Source organism: Mytilus galloprovincialis, chromosome 11, assembly GCF_965363235.1.
Source record: "Mytilus galloprovincialis chromosome 11, xbMytGall1.hap1.1, whole genome shotgun sequence".
NCBI lineage: Eukaryota > Metazoa > Mollusca > Bivalvia > Mytilida > Mytilidae > Mytilus > Mytilus galloprovincialis.
Window position 1 is genome coordinate 14,754,528 of NC_134848.1, and position 15,207 is coordinate 14,769,734.

At 34.0% G+C, this 15,207-nt stretch overlaps 3 protein-coding genes across 3 annotated transcripts; all 3 read left to right on the plus strand.

Annotated features, from left to right (window-relative positions):
* The first annotated feature begins 1,952 nt into the window (after positions 1-1,952).
* On the plus strand, positions 1,953-4,250 carry LOC143051682 (uncharacterized). The gene has a single exon (XM_076224591.1). The coding sequence runs from the start codon at positions 2,236-2,238 to the stop codon at positions 3,721-3,723; it is 1,488 nt and encodes a 495-aa protein (XP_076080706.1). The 5' UTR covers positions 1,953-2,235; the 3' UTR covers positions 3,724-4,250.
* Positions 4,251-7,135: 2,885 nt separating this feature from the next.
* Positions 7,136-9,479, plus strand: LOC143051706 (uncharacterized). Its single transcript, XM_076224620.1, has one exon. The coding sequence runs from the start codon at positions 7,176-7,178 to the stop codon at positions 7,905-7,907; it is 732 nt and encodes a 243-aa protein (XP_076080735.1). The 5' UTR covers positions 7,136-7,175; the 3' UTR covers positions 7,908-9,479.
* A 1,910-nt stretch (positions 9,480-11,389) lies between these two features.
* Positions 11,390-13,301, plus strand: LOC143051694 (uncharacterized). Its single transcript, XM_076224605.1, has one exon. It carries the CDS (start codon positions 11,397-11,399, stop codon positions 12,492-12,494), a length of 1,098 nt encoding a protein of 365 aa, XP_076080720.1. The 5' UTR covers positions 11,390-11,396; the 3' UTR covers positions 12,495-13,301.
* Positions 13,302-15,207: the final 1,906 nt, after the last annotated feature.

Consider the following 15,207-nt stretch of genomic DNA (forward strand, 5'->3'; position numbering starts at 1 on the left):
TGAGCAACAGAACAAATCAATTCAAAGTTTTATTGCCATATAAACTATACAGTTTGTGACATATAACAACAAAAACAAATAAAGACAATAACTAAGTAACTCAATATATATACACAAATTCAGGTAAATATTAAAGGGTCCCCTGTCCTCGGTTCCATTGACTTTTTTTATAAAGGATCCTAGTTTATTCACTTGTGTTGGTGTTGATGGGTTAAGTATATATATAACTTTGTCATTGTCAGTGAGATTAGCAAATGAATTACTTTCTCTGTTAATGCAATTAAAATATGTTAATCTAATATTTGAATTATGAGAACAATTTATTAAGAAATGTTTCAACATACTATATTATATTTTTCTCTCAAACTAATCTTCCAGCGATTTTTTTTTATAGCGACCCCTAATCCGTATGCTTTCATTTGATACATACATTATCGAAATATTTTACTTTAAAGACAAAGTTATATATACAGCTATGTCGAGAAATTATTTTGTATCACATTATAAACCTCCGTCTAACCGGGTCCGAATCAGGGGTTGTTTACTTATACCTATTTTAGAACCAAATTTGTAACATGAAGATTGACTTCAGCTTTTAATTTGATTTTATTATGTATTTCTAGCCAAAAATACACATGAAGCTTTGATTGTCCAAACACTATATGAACTGGTTATAACATATATACTATATTAAAACGTTTACTCCCGCTGCAATTATTTACACCTGCCCTTAGGGAGCTACCATTTGATTTTTATGGGGGGGGGGCTAGATTGAAAAATTTTGTCCTGCATTTTTTTTTAGCTGTAATCTCTGTCCTGCCTTTTTATTTTTCACTCTGTTTGGTCCTGCTTTTTTTTTTTTAGTTTATCCTGACTTTTTTTTACCTAAATTGTTGTCCTGACTTTTTTTTTTTGGCAATTGTCTCATCCTGCCTTTTTTTTTTACTCAAAACTCCTGTCCTGCCTATTTTTTTCAAATTTCATAACTACAATCTCCTTCGCTTTCATGCATGTGACCTACCGAATTAAACTATTTACCGGCTTTGCTATAAATTAGCAACACCACGTGTGCCACATTATGGAGCAAGATCTGCTTACCCTTCTGGAGCACCTGAGATCACACCTAGTTTTTGTTAGGGTTCGTGTTGCTTATTCTTTAGTTTTCTATGTTGTTTCATGTGTACTATTGTTTGTCTGTTTGTCGTTTTCATTTTTAGCCATGGCGTTGTCAGTTTATTTTCGATTTATGAGTTTGACTGTCCCTCTGGTATCATTCGTCCCTCGATCTTTATCTTTTAAAAAGCAATGGGAAAACCCTGAAAATTGAACAGACGCTAAACTAAATACACAAAGACAAGTATGCACCTAATTGATAGTCTACACATTTTATTTTACAATCATCTTTGACAATTTGGACAAGTTGTCGTCAATTGGCAATCCTCGAGTGAATACGCTACTTTCCTTCTATAAAGTTGTATAGATGCCCGGAATCGACCGAGTATAGACGAGTGAATCCTATGGCAAGCCGTTCTCGTTAAAACTATGTTTAAACCATTTTTCGAAAAATTTACACACTGAGAATTACAACAAAACACAGTGAGATTTAAAAACTTCAAAAAATACACTGAGAATTAAAAATTACACACTGAGATTTCATAAAGACGCACTGAGATTACAAAAATTAAAAACACACACTGAGAATTGAAAATTACACACTGAGATTTCAAAAAGACACACTGAGAATAAATAAACTGAAAACACAAACTGAGAATTTGAAATTACACACTGAGAATTTAAAATTACACACTGAGATGTGTGCGAAATCGACCGAGATTAGACGAGTGAAATTGTGGAATAGTGTTTTTTTTTAAATTAATATAATCAATAATTTTTGACAATCGTACAAGTAACCTTCGATCAAATTGACGTATTGTAAATAAAACAACAACAGAAGTGACCACTGACAAACATTTAAGCGACCATTATTTCAATTAAGCTCAAACATGTAGCCTGCAGGCAATAAACAGTATTGTACAGAACAAGGATGATTAAACTATAAAAAAAAATACTGTCAAAATTAAGTTCACGTTCACATCGAAACCTAAACGATAACGGAACCTGCTTGACCGTTGTGAACATTTAAACATTTGGTCATTCAATACTAGTAGTTGATTTTTTCGTAATATATTATTATTTTATTTTACTACGTTTCAACTGGAGACAGTCCTTAACAACATGATGTATGGTGTAGAGGGTTTAGTTATTCTCGACGATACTCCACAGAAACATGAAAGAACACATACTGGGGATAAACTACAAAAATGTGATGTTTGTTCGAGAGAATCTGTTCAATGCAATGACTTAAAGAGACACACGATAACACATACTGGTGATAAATCTCATGACTGTGATGTATGTGGTAAAGGATTTGGTCAGCATGGTGGTTTAAAGAGACACATGAGAACACATACAGAGAAGAAACCTCATGACTGTGATGTATGTGGTAAACAGTTTAATCAGCATGGTAGTTTAAAGAGACACATGAGAACACATACAGAGAAGAAATCTCATGACTGTGATGTATGTGGTAAACAGTTTAATCAGCATGGTAGTTTAAAGAGACACATGAGAACACATACAGAGAAGAAATCTCATGACTGTGATGTATGTGGTAAACAGTTTAATCAGCATGGTAGTTTAAAGAGACACATGAGAACACATACAGAGAAGAAATCTCATGACTGTGATGTATGTGGTAAACAGTTTAGTCAGCATGGTGGTTTAAAGAGACACATGAGAATACATACAGGGGATAAACCTCATGACTGTGATGTATGTGGTAAACGGTTTAGTCGACATGGTAGTTTACAAATACACATGAGAATACATACAGGCGATAAACCTCATAACTGTGATGTATGTGGTAAACGGTTTAGTCGACATGATAGTTTACAAATACACATGAGAATACATACAGGCGATAAACCTCATAACTGTGATGTATGTGGTAAACGGTTTAGTCGACATGATAATTTACAAATACACATGAGAATACATACAGGTGATAAACCTTATAACTGTGACTTATGTTGTAAACGGTTCAGTCAGCTTGGATACTTAAAAAATCACATGAGAACACATACCGGTGACAAACCTCATGACTGTAATGTATGTGGTAAAAGGTTTATTCAGCGTATTACTTTACAGAGACACATGAGAATACATACAGGCGATAAACCTTATGACTGTGATGTATGTGGTAAAGGATTTCGTCACCTTGGTAATTTACAAACTCACATGAGAACACATACAGGGGAGAAACCTCATGAATGTGGTGTATGTGGTAAAGGGTTTAGTCAACATGGTAGTTTACAGAGTCACATGAGAACTCATACAGGTGATAAACCTTATAACTGTGACTTATGTTGTAAACGGTTCAGGTGGCTTGGTTACTTTAAAAATCACATGAGAACACATACCGGTGACAAACCTCATGACTGTAATGTATGTGGTAAAAGGTTTATTCAGCGTATTACTTTACAGAGACACATGAGAATACATACAGGCGATAAACCTCATGAATGTGGTGTATGTGGTAAAGGGTTTACTCAACATGGTAGTTTACAGAGTCACATGAGAACTCATACAAGTGCCAAACCATATGACTGTGGTGTATATGGCAAACGGTTAAGTCATCATGTTAGCTTAGAGGGACACATATGAATACATACGTGCAATACAACTCATAAACGAGATATATGCAGGCAGTTGTGAGTTCAGTGAGAGTTGTAATTGACATACTAGATACATGAGAACATGCTCTAGTGATTTTTGCGATAAATCTTATTTTTGTTTTAAATAATGTATAATTTTGAAGAAGTGAACTACAGAGGATCTACCCTTATGACAAACAACACGAAAATTGTTTTCAGAAGAAATGCATTAAAGAGGCACATTAAAACACTGACTTACTGGAAATAATCATATATAATATGATGTATTTAGTAGTGGGTTTGATGATAATATAAACTTAAAGATATGATAGAACATTTATTGGTGATAAACCTTATAATTTAGGTATACATGAACTTAACATGCATTAAAATACTGACCTACAGGACACATACAAACACAAACTGGATATAAGCATTAAATGTAATGTACGTGATAAATTTGTTCATGTCCCCGTTGTAGCCGTAAGGTTTATCGTTGTTTGTCTGTCCATCCGTGCATTAAACAAACAATAATGCAAAATATTCAATCTTAAATCTTTATTCTCATTAAACCATATACATAGATATAGAGAAGACAATTATTTACAATATTTACAACAAGACAGAACAAACAAAACAGTTGCTAAGACAATATATGAAGTCCATTTTAGCCAGGATCACATACACCTGTGTTAATAATCTTTATGAATTTACATTATATAACCAAATTTTGATTTGTTTTTGAAGTCTTAATCTGTTTGTATTTAACAATATTTGCATTTTTTAAATAATAATGTGACAGACAATGTTTTCTGTTTTCTTCAAAGTATTTACATTTTAATATATAATGCGATTCATCACAAATATCATTTTTGTTGCATAGAAGACAAATTCTATTGTTTTTAACTACTAGTATATTGTTCCATCTACCCTGTTCAATAGGGATCTTGTGATTTGTGGTCCTAAATCTACACAAATCAATAGACAGTTTGTTCCCAAGAATTTCAAAATAACCTTCTTTTCCAAAAAAATCTTAAAAAGTTCAACTGGTTAAAATATGCATAAGAATATCCAATAGGATCAATATCCTGAATAGACATAATGTTGAACGAAAAATACATACAGAAACCCCAGGGCCACTTCAATACTTTAAAGACAACTTTCGAGTTCGATGCATTTCCGTCAAAAACTCTGGACGTCATTTGTGCGTTTAGGGGCGTCGTCAATTCCATTCCAATGTTGAGCGAGTGGTTGGAAAACTATAATTCTATATTGTACGAATAATTCGGCAAATTTAATTCTCAAAATTGACAATCGGCACTGCTGGCATTAGAGAATTGTCATTAAGTACCTACAGAACAACCATTCTTATTTCTAGTTTATCCTGCACAATAACGATCACTAAGACGCTTGATGAACGTTAATAGTGCAAGGCTACAGACGACCCCCTCTATCTGGTAAATGACGTCATAAAGGCGCGTATAATTGACGAGTTTTTTCCGGTGACGGATGAACTCGAAAGGGGTCTATTGATAGGGGTGTAGCTGTGTTTCTGTTACCACACCCTTCACGTTAGGCCATAATAAATAATAGGTTTGTTTGCCCAAACGCTACCTACCCAGAAAAAAGCTGCCTACTCAAATTCTTTTATTGTCCTGATTTGAAGAAGTTTTTTTTTAATCAAATAGGCATGAAGACTAATAAACATCTGATACTTCAATTTCTTTTTTTTGAAAAAAAAAAGAAAATGCCTACCTACCTACCCACTGTCTCAACCTTTGGGTAGGGTTTGGGCAAACCAAAATATTTTTAAGTGTGGCCTTATCATATATATCTGATTGTTTTCCTGACCTATTCACATACTTTCAAGCTTGAACAGTTTACCTATTCCAGGGGCACATCCCTATCACCTTGTATATAGGAAGTTGAACCCCTGAGATAGAAACACCCCACACCCACCCACAAAGATGATAAAATGTAAATAGTCAATATTTGGATTATCCCTTCTTTGTTTATTTTTTTTTGGTTCAAAATACTGAAAAATAACATATATTAAACATATCTAACATTGGTGCCGAAATAACTACATATCGGGTGCCGACTTAACCAGGTGTCAAATAAATTAGGTGCCGATTTGACTATACCCGGTGACGATTTGACTAGAATTCCTGTCAGTTGTCCGCCACATTATAGGTATATAGATATTCAACTCCACTCCTCCAGTGTGATTGCAACCTAGGTCAATCATGGTCCAGTAACTGAATTTATTGTGGTATTTTCTATAAAGAAGCATATCAGTTTGACAACAGTGAACTATCTTCAACTTGAGGTCCTATCCCTACTTCATGGTTCAGCAACTTCACATTAATTAGAAATGTTGCTGTTAACAGTCCATCAGATTGTCTCTTCTAAAAAAAATATGCAGACAGGTTAGACATATCTCTGAGTCAACAGTCTATTTACTATTATAGATAACATGGATAAGAATGTGGTCCGAGACCACACTTATTTCGTTGTGCATTTCTTTTAGAATATAAATCAAAATTAAAAAGATCCCACCTGCGCTTTCTCAATGAAATTTTTACAGTGTGCTGTACTACTTTTGGGACAAATTATATCAAAATTACAGAAAACTTCATCGGCTCTAACTCAAAATATGGACAATGTTATGTTTAGGGCGTCTTGAAATCTTTTGACAGCTTCCGAAGTGCTAATTTTTAACCTTTTTTAGCTGGACCAAATCACTGCTTTCTTTTAAAATTCGGGACCCAATTTTTTTTACAATATAATTTAACCCCCAACTTGCAATATGAGGCATTAAACATGAAGAAATGAATTTGGAAGGGGTATAAAAATTAACGGCAAATAACCCACTGTCAACACTAGGGACTATGAACAACGAAAATCAAGATCAAGGGACGACAGTAGTGGTCTCGGAACATGTGTGGCATGCATGTAGATGCAGAGGCGGATTTAGGGGGGGGGGGGCAGGGTGCCTGGACCCCCCCCTTTTTTGGGGAAAAATTGGTTGCGCTTATATAGGGAATCACTGAAGCGTGACTGGAGCGACCCCTCTTAGGTCAGTCAGTGGGCCCCCACTTATGAAAATTTCTGGATCCGCCACTGAGATGTGACAATTCTCAATCAACATGATCAAAGTGACAATGTATAAAAAGTTAACAATCATAGGTCAAAGTACAGCTTTCAATACCATGAACTCAGAGTTTGTAAAGTAGGTTGATATATACCAACATTGTTTTCCTTTTGAACAAATAAGTTGTGAGGTATACTTCGATGAGGCAGTACATCATATGAAATTCTTGTACATGATGTATATAGTATGGAAGAATGTTATATGTGTAAATTGCAGAAAGGTGTCAAAAAGTTTATATTTTCTTTATTTTTCTTTGTTCCTTACAGTTATACAAGAACACACATACTGGAGAAAAAATTACCAATAAGATGTTAGAGGGAGAAGAGGATTTAGTCACAATCAATTGTTCTTTACAGAGACATGTAAACACACAGATAGATAATATACTTCATGAATGTGCAGAATGTGGACAACAGTTTAGTCAGCTTGGAAATTTAAAGAGACACATGCTAACACATACAGGTGAAAAACCTCATGGCTGTGATATATGTGGTAACCGGTTTAGTCAGCTTAGTGATTTACAAATGCACATCAGAACACACACAGGTGATAAACCTCATGGCTGTGGTGTATGTGGTAAACGGTTTATTCGGCTTAGTAGTTTAAAAATTCACATGAGAATACATACAGGTGATAAACCTCATGACTGTGATGTATGTGGTAAACAGTTTAGTGAGCTTGGCAATTTACAGAGACACACGAGAACACATACAGGTGAAAAACCTCATGGCTGTGATATATGTGGTAAACGGTTCAGTCGGCTTGGTGACTTACAAAATCACATGAGAACACATACCGGTGACAAACCATATGACTGTAATGTATGTGGTAAAAGGTTTAGTCAGCGTATTACTTTACAGAGACACATGAGAATACATACAGGCGATAAACCTCATGAATGTGGTGTATGTGGTAAAGGGTTTGGTCAACATGGTAGTTTACAGAGACACAGGAGAACTCATACAGGTGCCAAACCACATAACTGTGGTGTATATGGCAAACGGCCAAGTCATCACGTTAGCTTAGAGGAACACATTTGAATACATACATAAAATAAAATTCATAAACGAGATGTATGCAGGTAGTTGTGAGTCCAATGAGAGTTGCAATTGACATACTAGATACATGAGACCATGTCCTAGCGATTTTTTCGAAAAATCTTATTTTTGTTTTAAATAATGTATAATTTTGAAGAAGTGACCTACATAGGATCTACCCTTATGACAAACAACATGAAAATTGTTTTCAGAAGAAATGCATTAAAGAGGCACATTAAAACACTTATGGTACTTTCATAATGGTGTAAGTGTGTAATGGTTCAATGACAATGATAACTTTTAGAGACAAGTGAACACATATAAATGTAGTGTAATTGTGCAATGGTTGTATGACAGCCATAATTTACAGAGACAAATTAACATATATAAATGTGGTGTAAGTGCTTATATAACTGATCAATGCCAATAGAACTCTTACAGATTGATATATTGTTTGTTTGTTGTTAAACGTCCAGTGGCTCATATTTCATGCATCGTTAGGACGGAAGTAAAATGACCATTCTCAGATCCGGACATCCGGGTCATTCAGTAATCAAATTATCTCCCCTGAATTGTTGTCATACGTTACAGAAAGTGAAACAATAAATTAAGGTGGTACCTAACACTACAGGGAGATAACTCTTTAAAATCAACAGAATGTTTTAATGACGTTGTGTTCATTAGGGAATATTAAGCTTCTCAATGACCATACGTTACAGAAAGTGAAACAATAAATTAAATCATATGTTTCATGTCTAAACAATAAAACTATAGTTTATCCTGACATGTGCAGAACTGCAAAATATTAGAGCAAAAAAAAATGGTTCTCGGAAGTTTTGTAATAAAGAAAACAAGTTCTGATTTGAGCAACAGAACAAATCAATTCAAAGTTTTATTGCCATATAAACTATACAGTTTGTGACATATAACAACAACAAAAACAAATAAAGACAATAACTAAGTAACTCAATATATATACACAAATTCAGGTAAATATTAAAGGGTCCCCTGTCCTCGGTTCCATTGACTTTTTTTATAAAGGATCCTAGTTTATTCACTTGTGTTGGTGTTGATGGGTTAAGTATATATATAACTTTGTCATTGTCAGTGAGATTAGCAAATGAATTACTTTCTCTGTTAATGCAATTAAAATATGTTAATCTAATATTTGAATTATGAGAACAATTTATTAAGAAATGTTTCAACATACTATATTATATTTTTCTCTCAAACTAATCTTCCAGCGATTTTTTTTTATAGCGACCCCTAATCCGTATGCTTTCATTTGATACATACATTATCGAAATATTTTACTTTAAAGACAAAGTTATATATACAGCTATGTCGAGAAATTATTTTGTATCACATTATAAACCTCCGTCTAACCGGGTCCGAATCAGGGGTTGTTTACTTATACCTATTTTAGAACCAAATTTGTAACATGAAGATTGACTTCAGCTTTTAATTTGATTTTATTATGTATTTCTAGCCAAAAATACACATGAAGCTTTGATTGTCCAAACACTATATGAACTGGTTATAACATATATACTATATTAAAACGTTTACTCCCGCTGCAATTATTTACACCTGCCCTTAGGGAGCTACCATTTGATTTTTAGGGGGGGGGCGGGCTAGGATGAAAAATTTTGTCCTGCATTTTTTTTAGCTGTAATCTCTGTCCTTCCTTTTTATTTTTCACTCTGTTTGGTCCTGCTTTTTTTTTTTTTAGTTTATCCTGACTTTTTTTTACCTAAATTGTTGTCCTGACTTTTTTTTTTGGCAATTGTCTCATCCTGCCTTTTTTTTTTACTCAAAACTCCTGTCCTGCCTATTTTTTTCAAATGTCATAACTACAATCTCCTTCGCTTTCATGCATGTGACCTACCGAATTAAACTATTTACCGGCTTTGCTATAAATTAGCAACACCACGTGTGCCACATTATGGAGCAAGATCTGCTTACCCTTCTGGAGCACCTGAGATCACACCTAGTTTTTGTTAGGGTTCGTGTTGCTTATTCTTTAGTTTTCTATGTTGTTTCATGTGTACTATTGTTTGTCTGTTTGTCGTTTTCATTTTTAGCCATGGCGTTGTCAGTTTATTTTCGATTTATGAGTTTGACTGTCCCTCTGGTATCATTCGTCCCTCGATCTTTATCTTTTAAAAAGCAATGGGAAAACCCTGAAAATTGAACAGACGCTAAACTAAATACACAAAGACAAGTATGCACCTAATTGATAGTCTACACATTTTATTTTACAATCATCTTTGACAATTTGGACAAGTTGTCGTCAATTGGCAATCCTCGAGTGAATACGCTACTTTCCTTCTATAAAGTTGTATAGATGCCCGGAATCGACCGAGTATAGACGAGTGAATCCTATGGCAAGCCGTTCTCGTTAAAACTATGTTTAAACCATTTTTCGAAAAATTTACACACTGAGAATTACAACAAAACACAGTGAGATTTAAAAACTTAAAAAAATACACTGAGAATTAAAAATTACACACTGAGATTTCATAAAGACGCACTGAGATTACAAAAATTAAAAACACACACTGAGAATTGAAAATTACACACTGAGATTTCAAAAAGACACACTGAGAATAAATAAACTGAAAACACAAACTGAGAATTTGAAATTACACACTGAGAATTTAAAATTACACACTGAGATGTGTGCGAAATCGACCGAGATTAGACGAGTGAAATTGTCGAATAGTGTTTTTTTTTAAATTAATATAATCAATAATTTTTGACAATCGTACAAGTAACCTTCGATCAAATTGACGTATTGTAAATAAAACAACAACAGAAGTGACCACTGACAAACATTTAAGCGACCATTATTTCAATTAAGCTCAAACATGTAGCCTGCAGGCAATAAACAGTATTGTACAGAACAAGGATGATTAAACTATAAAAAAAAATACTGTCAAAATTAAGTTCACGTTCACATCGAAACCTAAACGATAACGGAACCTGCTTGACCGTTGTGAACATTTAAACATTTGGTCATTCAATACTAGTAGTTGATTTTTTCGTAATATATTATTATTTTATTTTACTACGTTTCAACTGGAGACAGTCCTTAACAACATGATGTATGGTGTAGAGGGTTTAGTTATTCTCGACGATACTCCACAGAAACATGAAAGAACACATACTGGGGATAAACTACAAAAATGTGATGTTTGTTCGAGAGAATCTGTTCAATGCAATGACTTAAAGAGACACACGATAACACATACTGGTGATAAATCTCATGACTGTGATGTATGTGGTAAAGGATTTGGTCAGCATGGTGGTTTAAAGAGACACATGAGAACACATACAGAGAAGAAACCTCATGACTGTGATGTATGTGGTAAACAGTTTAATCAGCATGGTAGTTTAAAGAGACACATGAGAACACATACAGAGAAGAAATCTCATGACTGTGATGTATGTGGTAAACAGTTTAATCAGCATGTTAGTTTAAAGAGACACATGAGAACACATACAGAGAAGAAATCTCATGACTGTGATGTATGTGGTAAACAGTTTAATCAGCATGGTAGTTTAAAGAGACACATGAGAACACATACAGAGAAGAAATCTCATGACTGTGATGTATGTGGTAAACAGTTTAGTCAGCATGGTGGTTTAAAGAGACACATGAGAATACATACAGGGGATAAACCTCATGACTGTGATGTATGTGGTAAACGGTTTAGTCGACATGGTAGTTTACAAATACACATGAGAATACATACAGGCGATAAACCTCATAACTGTGATGTATGTGGTAAACGGTTTAGTCGACATGATAGTTTACAAATACACATGAGAATACATACAGGCGATAAACCTCATAACTGTGATGTATGTGGTAAACGGTTTAGTCGACATGATAATTTACAAATACACATGAGAATACATACAGGTGATAAACCTTATAACTGTGACTTATGTTGTAAACGGTTCAGTCAGCTTGGTTACTTAAAAAATCACATGAGAACACATACCGGTGACAAACCTCATGACTGTAATGTATGTGGTAAAAGGTTTATTCAGCGTATTACTTTACAGAGACACATGAGAATACATACAGGCGATAAACCTTATGACTGTGATGTATGTGGTAAAGGATTTCGTCACCTTGGTAATTTACAAACTCACATGAGAACACATACAGGGGAGAAACCTCATGAATGTGGTGTATGTGGTAAAGGGTTTAGTCAACATGGTAGTTTACAGAGTCACATGAGAACTCATACAGGTGATAAACCTTATAACTGTGACTTATGTTGTAAACGGTTCAGGTGGCTTGGTTACTTTAAAAATCACATGAGAACACATACCGGTGACAAACCTCATGACTGTAATGTATGTGGTAAAAGGTTTATTCAGCGTATTACTTTACAGAGACACATGAGAATACATACAGGCGATAAACCTCATGAATGTGGTGTATGTGGTAAAGGGTTTACTCAACATGGTAGTTTACAGAGTCACATGAGAACTCATACAAGTGCCAAACCACATGACTGTGGTGTATATGGCAAACGGTTAAGTCATCATGTTAGCTTAGAGGGACACATTTGAATACATACGTGCAATACAACTCATAAACGAGATATATGCAGGCAGTTGTGAGTTCAGTGAGAGTTGTAATTGACATACTAGATACATGAGAACATGCTCTAGTGATTTTTGCGATAAATCTTATTTTTGTTTTAAATAATGTATAATTTTGAAGAAGTGAACTACAGAGGATCTACCCTTATAACAAACAACACGAAAATTGTTTTCAGAAGAAATGCATTAAAGAGGCACATTAAAACACTGACTTACTGGAAATAATCATATATAATATGATATAGTAGTGGGTTTGATGATAATATAAACTTAAAGATATGATAGAACATTTATTGGTGATAAACCTTATAATTTAGGTATACATGAACTTAACATGCATTAAAATACTGACCTACAGGACACATACAAACACAAACTGGATATAAGCATTAAATGTAATGTACGTGATAAATTTGTTCATGTCCCCGTTGTAGCCGTAAGGTGTATCGTTGTTTGTCTGTCCATCCGTGCATCCCGATATTTGTCTGTCCGTCCGTACGTCCCGATATTTGTCCGTCCGTTCGTACATCGCTATATTTGTCTGTCCACCCGTACGTCCCGATATTTGTCCGTCCGTTCGTTCGTCCCGATATTTGTCTGTCCACCCGTACGTCCCGATATTTGTCCGTTCATTCGTACGTCCCGATATTTGTTTCCGCTCTCGCTCTCTTTGTAAGTCTCAACCAAATTCAATGCTACATGTTTGTATTGTTTAATGTATATAGTTTTGTCATTAATATGCTTGTCTATCTGTCTGTCTGTCTGTTTATTTGTTTTGTTTTGATTTTATATTAATTTGTTTGGTTTAGTAACAATCCTATTGTTAGATTTTAAACTAATAAAATTCTTATTCTTATTCAACCAAATGTTATTAAACTTTTCACAATACTTATTACCACAACACACAGATAAAGTTTTAATTTGGGTGTCGTTAAATTTTATATACCGTTCTAGGGCCCTAGCTCCTTTAAAGATAAAAAATGGCTGAATTTTTGGTTTCTGTTTTCTTGTATAGGCTTGGGTAGCGTGACCGTCAATTTGACTTTTCTTGTATCATGTCCCTTTATAACGTTAAATATAAAAAAGAAGATGTGGTAGGTTTGCCAATGAGACAACTCTCCATTATAGACTAAAACGACACAGAAATAAACAACTATAGGTCACCGTACGGCCTCCAACAATGAGCAAAGCCTATACCGCATAGTCAGCTATATGTCTGTTCACAAAATATTGAATTTTTTGAAATACTAAGGCTTTTCTACCTCAGGCATAGATTACCTTAGCTGTATTTGGCAAAACTTTTAGGAATTTTGGTCCTCAATGCTCTTCAATTTCGTACTTTATTTGGCTTTTTTAACTTTTTTGGATTCGAGCGTCACTGATGAGTCTTTTGTAGACGAAACGTGCGTCTGGCGTATATACTAAATTTAGTCATGATATCTATGATGAGATTATTATCAAGATGACAGTGTACAAACAGATAAAAAAAGATGGTAATAAAGTATAAAAAAAAAGATGCATGGTTATATAATAAAGTATAAAAAAGTACCTTAAACTTAAAAGCAAATTCAAAAAGAGGGAAGTCGATAAAAACTGACAAAATAAAATGTAAATTTTATCTTCTTCCGACCAAAAGTAAAACCCTCCGCGTGTTTTTTGGTTTTTTTTTTTTTTGCTTGTGGCACCGATTAGTGCGCAGACTCGTATGATCATAACTTGAACTATTATGTGACTATTCTGTTCTCGAACGTAGCCCCTGTATTTTCGTGGTCCATCTTTCTTATTTATTTTTAGTTTTCAGTGTTATTAATATTAGTCTTAATGCTTGTCGTTTCTTGTTTTATCTGTTCCCGGGTTTGTCTTTTGTTTATTTTTCATCTGTTTTCTCTTAGTGCTGCATTCTATTTGTAATTTAGTAATTTTATTTTAAACTTGATCATGAGTTTTATTTTATTTAAGACTTTTTACAACTTAATAGTACTTTAAATTGTATCCCAGTTAGGAGCTAAATCAAGTTGTAATTGAAATGTGTTATAAAAACTTACTTGACATAGTTATATCTATGATAATCAGCCCCCTCTTGACTTGATTAAAAAAAAACGAAACATATAATTTACGGGTATAAAAGATTAAAGTTCTGCAGGCCGAAACACAAAAAAAAAACAAAAAAAAAAAAAAAAATAGCAGCCGCATACAATAAAACTATGTGAATTACATTTTTGATTTATCCTACATATTTTTCTTTTGTTGTCCCTAAAAAGTTACACTGTATCTTAACATTGAGACCAACATATTATTAAAAACCAAAATTTGCGTTTTCAGATTAAGAAAGGGTCTTGGAAACGCCCAGAAAAGCATGATTTCGCATCATTTGTTCGATAGCTAATTGATCCTAATTATGGCCTACAGCGGCTCCCTTTTATCCCTTGGTAAATTTTTTAGCCTCTCTCCGCTCGGCATAAAAATGTTTGGCAATACTTTTAAAAGAGGCTAGTTACAGCCAAAATTGAATACCATGTATGTATGCAATACATGTAATCATGCAAATGCAGTTGGGAATTCGGAAGATTCATTTCTGCTGATGATGATGATTAATTCTAATAAAGTGGTACACTATAACTCTCCTATACATTTATTATTTTAGTGAATTCAAAAATTGTATGTTTTCAAATATTATAAA